The 8,056-nt window shown below is 36.5% G+C and overlaps 1 protein-coding gene across 1 annotated transcript; it reads left to right on the top strand.

The window, feature by feature from the left end:
* Positions 1–3,832, top strand: LOC113866081 (leucine-rich repeat receptor-like protein kinase TDR). Its single transcript, XM_027500971.1, has 3 exons — positions 1–2,223; positions 2,509–2,656; positions 3,411–3,832. The coding sequence occupies exons 1-3, from the start codon at positions 1–3 to the stop codon at positions 3,830–3,832; spliced, it is 2,793 nt and encodes a 930-aa protein (XP_027356772.1).
* Positions 3,833–8,056: the final 4,224 nt, after the last annotated feature.

Below are 8,056 nucleotides of genomic sequence, written 5' to 3'. Positions count from 1 at the left end.
ATGAAACCTCTCCTTTTCTTCCTCACATTCTCCTTCTTTTGCCAGACACACCACCTAGTTTTCTCAGCTACCACCCTCCCACTCCAACTCATCGCCCTTCTCTCCATTAAATCCTCCCTCGTCGACCCTCTCAAGAACCTCCATGACTGGGACCCCACCCCCACCTCCACCTTCTCCAACTCCAATCACCCCATATGGTGTTCTTGGACAGGCATCACGTGCCACCCCAAAACAGCGCAAATCACCACCCTCGACCTCTCCCACCTCAATCTCTCCGGCACAATCTCACGCCAAATCCGCTACCTATCCACCTTAAACCACCTTAACCTCAGCGGAAACGACCTCGGGGGAACATTCCAAACAGCCATTTTTGAACTAACAGAGCTCAGAACTCTAGACATAAGCCACAACTCCTTCAACTCAACCTTCCCACCCGGCATATCCAAACTCAACTTCCTCAGAGTCTTCAATGCCTACAGCAACAGCTTCACCGGGCCTCTCCCTCAAGACCTAACCAGGCTTCGTTTTCTTGAGCAACTCAACCTCGGAGGAAGCTACTTCCGCGACACCATTCCATCAAGCTACGGCAGTTTCCCCAGACTCAAGCTCCTAGATTTAGCCGGCAACGCCTTGGAGGGTCCTCTGCCACCCCAGCTAGGATACTTAACAGAGCTACAACACTTGGAAATCGGATACAACCCATTCACCGGAACATTACCACCGGAACTTGCATTGCTAAAAAACCTCAAATACTTGGACATCTCATCAGCCAACATGTCAGGGAGCGTGATCCCTGAGCTGGGAAACTTGAGCATGCTGGAGACCCTGTTGCTGTTCAAGAACCGGTTAACCGGTGAAATCCCAACAAGCATAGGGAATTTGAAGTCCCTGAAAGCTCTTGACCTGTCAGATAACCAACTCACAGGTCCAATCCCAACCCAAGTCACCATGCTAACCCAACTAAGCACACTGAACCTAATGGACAACAACCTAACCGGAGACATACCAGAAGGAATAGGAGATCTCCAAAACCTGGAAACTCTGTTCCTCTTCAACAACTCACTCACAGGCATTCTCCCTCACCAACTGGGCTCAAATGGAATGCTACAGAGACTGGACGTTTCCACAAACTCACTCGAAGGTCCAATCCCTGCAACCATATGCAAAGGCAACAAGCTCTTGAGGCTCATACTATTCAACAACAAATTCACCAACACTCTCCCACTGTCCTTGGGGAACTGCACATCACTCGCCAGGGTTCGAATCCAGAACAACCACCTGAACGGTTCCATCCCCCAGAGCCTCACGCTCCTCCCCAACCTCACATTTCTGGACATGAGCAACAACAACTTGCAGGGTCCAATTCCTCAACGATTGGGGAATTTGCAATATTTCAACATCTCCGGAAACTCCTTCGGAACGCCCTTGCCTTCCACCATATGGAACGCCACCAATCTTCAGATATTCTCCGCCGCTTCCTCCAATATCACCGCCCAGATTCCCGATTTCGTTGGCTGCCAAACCTTGTACAAGATCGAATTGCAGGGGAACGCCATCAACGGGACCATTCCATGGGATATCTCTCACTGTCAGAAGCTCATTCTCCTCAATCTCAGCAGAAACGCACTCACCGGAATCATTCCCTGGGAAATCTCCGCTCTACCTTCCATCACCGACGTCGATCTCTCCCACAATTCCCTCACCGGCACTATTCCTTCCAATTTCAACAACTGCACCACCCTCGAAAACTTCAACGTTAGTTTCAACTCTCTCACCGGCCCCATCCCCTCCTCCGGCATCTTCCCCAACCTCCACCCCTCCTCCTACTCCGGCAACCGCGGCCTCTGCGGGCGCCTCCTCGCCAAGCCATGCGCCGCCGACACCCTCTCCGCCGCCGACAACCAGCTCGACGTCCGCCGCCAGCAGCCCAAGCGGACCGCCGGTGCAATCGTCTGGATCGTGGCCGCCGCGTTCGGGATCGGCCTCTTCGTGCTCGTCGCCGGCACGCGGTGCTTCCACGCCAATTACGGCGGCCGGTTCGGCAACGACGGGAACGAGATCGGGCCGTGGAAGCTAACGGCGTTCCAACGTCTGAATTTCACGGCGGAGGACGTTCTGGAGTGTCTGTCGATGTCGGATAAGATATTAGGAATGGGGTCGACGGGGACTGTGTACAGAGCGGAGATGCCAGGTGGCGAGATCATAGCGGTTAAGAAGCTGTGGGGAAAACATAAAGAAAACATCCGACGGCGGAGAGGGGTTTTGGCTGAGGTGGAGGTGTTGGGGAACGTGAGGCACAGGAATATAGTGAGATTGTTAGGGTGTTGCAGCAACAGGGAGTGCACGATGCTGCTGTACGAGTACATGCCTAATGGGAACTTGGAGGATTTATTGCATGCCAAAAACAAGGGTGATAATCACAATCTTGTCGCTGATTGGTTCACAAGGTACAAAATCGCCTTGGGTGTGGCTCAGGGTATCTGCTATCTTCACCACGACTGTGACCCCGTCATCGTTCACCGCGATCTCAAACCTAGCAACATTCTTTTGGACGCTGAGATGGAGGCCAGAGTCGCTGATTTTGGGGTCGCCAAGCTTATACAAACCGACGAGTCCATGTCTGTCATTGCCGGTTCCTACGGCTACATTGCTCCAGGTCAGCCACCTTTTCCCTTCATTCTTCTTCAATCTATGCTTCATTACATCATCATTCTCTGTTATGATATTACAAATTTCCATGTAATTGAAAAATGTATTCATGTTAGGCTTACAATTTTTATTACCTTTTTTATGTTATGTCCACAGATTAAACAAGTTTTAATTAGATAATATATTTGATAGCATGCCCAAGTTAAAAACTAAATTACTATGCTTGCTCCGTTGATGGATGGATATAGCTTCCGCTGGGTGTGTGTCCAATCAAAGAGAATCAATTGGTGAAGTAACAAAAAGAATTATAGATAAAGTGAGTGAGAGAGGGTGATGGATACGAAGCAATAGTGACATTGGTGGGCGCAAAGTGAACGCAACTTTGAAAGGCAGGGTGTTCATGGAACCCTGTCTAGTTAATTAAGGTTAAGGTGGTGCAATTTCGGTGCATGGTATGGGTAGGTGCACTGTTGCGCATGGAGAGGAGAGGATAGCTTTTCCTTTATTTATTATTTTCACTTTTGAACCATGCTTTTCTCAATGATCTTCAAATATTTTAACGGGCCCCACCGAGAATATTGTCAATTATCATAACTCCTTTGAATCATGAGCATGTTGTTGACTTTGGTTTTACTTATCTAATCCATTAAAGTAAAAGGGTCTGGGTCTTGATGGAATGATTTTAATGCTGGTGCCTGTGTCTTATTATGGCATTAATTAATTGTACTTTATTATTAAGGGTCTCGTTTGTTTGTTTGCAGAATATGCTTACACGTTGCAAGTGGATGAGAAGAGTGATATATACAGCTACGGGGTGGTGTTAATGGAGATCTTAAGCGGAAAACGTTCGGTGGATGCAGAATTTGGCGATGGGAACAGCATTGTGGACTGGGTTAGGTCCAAGATAAAGAGCAAAGATGGTATTGATGATATATTGGATAAGAATGCAGGGGCAGGGTGCTCCTCTGTGAGAGAGGAAATGATACAGATGCTTAGAATTGCATTGCTATGCACAAGTAGGAACCCTGCGGATAGACCTTCCATGAGGGACGTTGTGTTGATGCTGCAAGAGGCCAAGCCCAAGAGAAAATTGCTTGATAGTGTTGTAGGTCGATGTGTTGGGGACACTGTGGTTGCAGGGGATGATATTCCTTTGCCACAAAAGCCCACGCCTGAATGCTAGTTAATGTGTTTATATGATTGAAATGCTTTTTTTCCTTCTTTTGATATTTTTCTTATTGTGGGGGGATTGGTATAGGAGAAAGTGATTTTCTATTTTTACTTTCAATGGAATTTCTTTCAAGTGTTACTTGTCCTAGTTTTTCCCTGTGTTATATATATATATATATATAAATTGTTATGACTCTTGTTTGCTAATGCTTATATATTAAGAAGTGTGCGGCTCGTATGGATGGATCCATGGTTGACACGGTTGCCTCCCACTACTAAAGTAACCAGCAAGTATATGAAGGTTTTGAGTTTATCACGATAAGTGTCCTCTAATTAACTAGTTCAGTCATAAAACTCATGACCCCCACTAAATCTTCAGTGCAACATTCAGTTAAAATCATAGTTTGTATGGGGAGAGGGAAAGAAGAGCACAAATTTTTTACTAAAATTTAGTTGAATCATAACTTCTCCAAATGGAAAAAGGATCAGTGTATATCTCCAATTTATCAAAAACAAATTTGAATATCCATAATCATTAGAATGTCGGGATTTGATTCGTAAAGCATACTTAAAGTGATTTTATCCTTGTGTCTAACATTACCTTCCTTGAGTTAAGCATTAAGATTGCTTTAAATATCTTTCTACCGCATGTAAGTTAATCTTATATAATGTGTAATGTTAGTATATTGAGTTAAATATACTTGCATTTGCATGCATTCTTTTTTGTCTAAAATATTCACTATGTAAAAGTCACATTTGGTCTTAATTATTTGGAGTCTGATCGAGTTAACTCGTTTAAAAAAGTAAAGCTCTCAAGACACTATTTATTTATTAGTTTTAAACTCAGAATCCTACTTAAAAGAGGAATCATGTTTCTAATCACTTGGACCAACAAATATTGATAATAATAGTAGTAATAATAATGAAATTCTTTTTTTTTTCATTTGTACTTTAGATTTGTGTGAATCTAAATTCAAGCTTATATATAGTAACATATATATCATTTTAAAATTTTGAAATCTTAAAATATTTTTTATTTAATATAGTTTTAATGAATACTTGCATTGTCTTATTAAAACTTAGAGTGGGCTACGTGTGGCATGTAAGTTTGCAGACTCGATAGTTTTAGATGCTCTCCTTTTTGTTAGATTATTGCTTTTTGGGTCCGAAGTCATCTAGTTTAGATGCTTCTGTGAATTGAACATCCCAGCAAGGTAGTTTAATTTGGATTGGGCCTCGACTCATGTGAGTTAACTTCAGTTAGGCCCATAGAAATAGGGCCCAAAATCAGTTAATAAATCTACAGGGGAAGGAAATTTTTTATTGAGTTTTTATTTCACTTAATTTATTTTTAAAAGAATTTAATATTCTCTAATATTTAAGACATAAGATAAATCATAATCGTTGTTCTAAAAAACATATAAAATACATTCTCAAGTTTACAAATGACATAACAAACATCTTTATGTTTTTGTTAACTTTATTTTTAAAATATCTTTAATTACAATTCTAAAATTATATATAATATGTCCTATTCCATTACCTTCCATTCCATTCTGTTTAACTGTACTTGTTCATATTTATTATAGTCTTTTTATTATTGATCCATTGGTATTTCATAGTTGGTGCTACTATCATAATCGTAACAAAGTCAATTTAACTCACTCACTTTTGCATTATCGTTTCTGTCAGTTGCTTCATTCTTTTCATTTATAAAAATCAAAATTATTTTGTTTGTCTGAATTTTGAGTATTTTATTCGAAGTTTTCATTTTATGATATCTATTGTTCTTTGTGTTTGTGAGATTACATTTAATTGATTTTGTATCTTAGTATTGTTTCATATTCAATGATGTAAGTGGAAATAAGAATGCGTTTCATCTTCAATAATGCATCTATGTTTATAATTTAGTGGTGAGTGATTGATTACGAAGAAATTATTCTGTGGATAACCTTTTATTCTCAAATATTTTTGGTTAACTTACACGATCACTTAATTTTAATGAGTGATAACAAAAGAACAATAAAAATACAATAAATGTAACCGAAATAATTGCTCAAATTTGTAAGAATCATTTGAATAACATCAAATGAAATAAACACCTTAATTTTTAATGTAATTTTTTGTGTGTGTTAAAAGTAAAAATTATGGGTCATTCAGATAATAACTTCATCATAATTAAATGAAGATACAAGAGAGTCTTAATTTATTATAATTAACTTGATTTTAATTATCAATTTAGACTAATTTAAATAGCTTTTTCTAAAGTTTTAAAAAAAATTACATTTTATTTTGACAAACAAAAGGTTTAAAATGATAATATTTGTCATAATTGTTTTAGACAAACTATTATATTTGTTAAGTTTTTCAGAAAAAGCAACCAAATGTTAATTTATAGAAAAAATGTTGTTATTAAATTAATATAGGTAAATTTTTTTAGTATTGATGACAAGAATTTTTCATAGGGAGTTTTTTTTTTTTTTTTTTTATGAGTTGTAAAACCTTTCTTTTAAGTATTTTGACATAATTTTATTTATTGAAATTTAAAGTCAAGCATACCCGTTAATTCATATGGACTCCATGGTTCACATAAAATTACTTTATATTGACTTCATAGTTTAAGACTAACTTTTGATTTGGCTAATCAAGTAAAAATAACTTTGTGTTACTTAATTTATCTGTTCAATAATTACTAAATATACATTTTTTAGTTGAATAATATATATATATATATATACATATTAAAAACAATATTTCTTCAATTAGTTTTTATTTAACGTAATAATATATCTATTATGAACTAAAACATCTAAAGCAATACTTACCTAAATAGATATTTTTATTTAAAAATTAAAAATAAATTTTATATTAAGATTATATAAACATACCTTTGATGCTCCTTTATATTTATTTATGGACAATTAACAATTAACAATTTATCTTATTATCTTTTAATTTAATAGATTAAATTAATCAACTTTTAGTTAAAAATATTTTTAGTTAATTTATCAATTATTTTTACCAAACATAATAATAAAAAAGACTCTTATAAATCTCTATCGATAATGCAAAGTTAAAATTTATCGTGAATTAAGGATCATGATTAAAAATTTTATTTATATCAATGTTTACAGCACCAAACAAAATAATCTTGAGGTACATTTAACAACAGTTAAATATATTTTGTGAGTGTTAATAAAAATTTTACATCAAAATTTGTAGAATATAGCATTTTTTTTTCACAAAATGGACAACATTATAACATTATATGTTAAAAATAAAAATAATTAGGATTATTTTAAATTCCTAATTAGCACACTTTTAATTTTAATTTATTAAAATGTTTATAACGCTGTACGGGATAAAAATTATATATAGTAATTTTTTAATGAAAATTATAAAATTTAATGTAATTAAATATATTATATTATTAAATGTTATATCTTTTACTGAAATTTTTTTATATATATATATATTATGTTATAAAATATTTAATGGCTTAAAAAATTGTTAATTTATATATTTACGCATGATTAATTATGCATAAAAATGATCTTGATTGTTCAAATATAATAAATGTGACATTTTTAGCATGCAATCTTTTGAATATACCGCACAGAAATATGAAGGCGACGGGAGCAAGGTTGTCCTTGGATCAGCATTTGCGAAAAGACTGAGCCAACCCATTCTTTCCATCCATCGCTCGTTACCTTGGAATGCCGCATATGCACACCAAGTCACCAACTATCTTCTTTCTCACCAGTAACCCAATCGGGTATACTAATTTCTGATTTCTCACCATTTCTGCACTGCGACTGAATTGTTTGGGGATAATCATGTGGTACAGTATAGATGAGTTTACTAAAGTAGTTTAAGTTATGCACCAAAACAACTTTGCTCTATTTTGAATGGTTGATAAATGGTCTATACATATTACTTGCTAGTAGGATTTGTTCTACCAACTTGTTTGTGCTTACAAATTGTGACTTTAGTTTGTTCTGTTAGGGATATGAGGACCATTGCCTGATTTCTCGGGCAAAAAAATATAACATTGGACAAGTATTCTGTTTTGAAGTTGTGTTTAATGTTCTTGTTTTCAGTTAAGCTATAGGTGATTGTATTAAGTTTTGTGCAAATAGGTCATATGTGCCTTTTATTTCACAAGTTTAATTGACTATAGGTTTGAAAAGCATTGTAGTTTGTTTATGTCCTGACTAGGTTATTTTATACAAGTTTT

Source organism: Abrus precatorius, unplaced genomic scaffold (genome assembly GCF_003935025.1).
Source record: "Abrus precatorius isolate BTA unplaced genomic scaffold, Abrus_2018 Scaffold4, whole genome shotgun sequence".
NCBI classification, from domain to species: Eukaryota; Viridiplantae; Streptophyta; class Magnoliopsida; order Fabales; family Fabaceae; genus Abrus; species Abrus precatorius.
This window is presented reverse-complemented; position numbering and strand designations above follow the sequence as displayed.

Excerpts from the sequence above, each read along its gene's own strand:
- LOC113866081 (XM_027500971.1), top strand. The coding sequence starts at position 1 with ATGAAACCTCTCCTTTTCTTCCTCACATTCTCCTTCTTTTGCCAGACA. Across the intron at positions 2,224-2,508 it reads TAGCGGTTAAGAAGCTGTGG|GTCATCGTTCACCGCGATCT; the intron begins GGAAAACATAAA and ends GACTGTGACCCC. Across the intron at positions 2,657-3,410 it reads CTACGGCTACATTGCTCCAG|AATATGCTTACACGTTGCAA; the intron begins GTCAGCCACCTT and ends GTTTGTTTGCAG.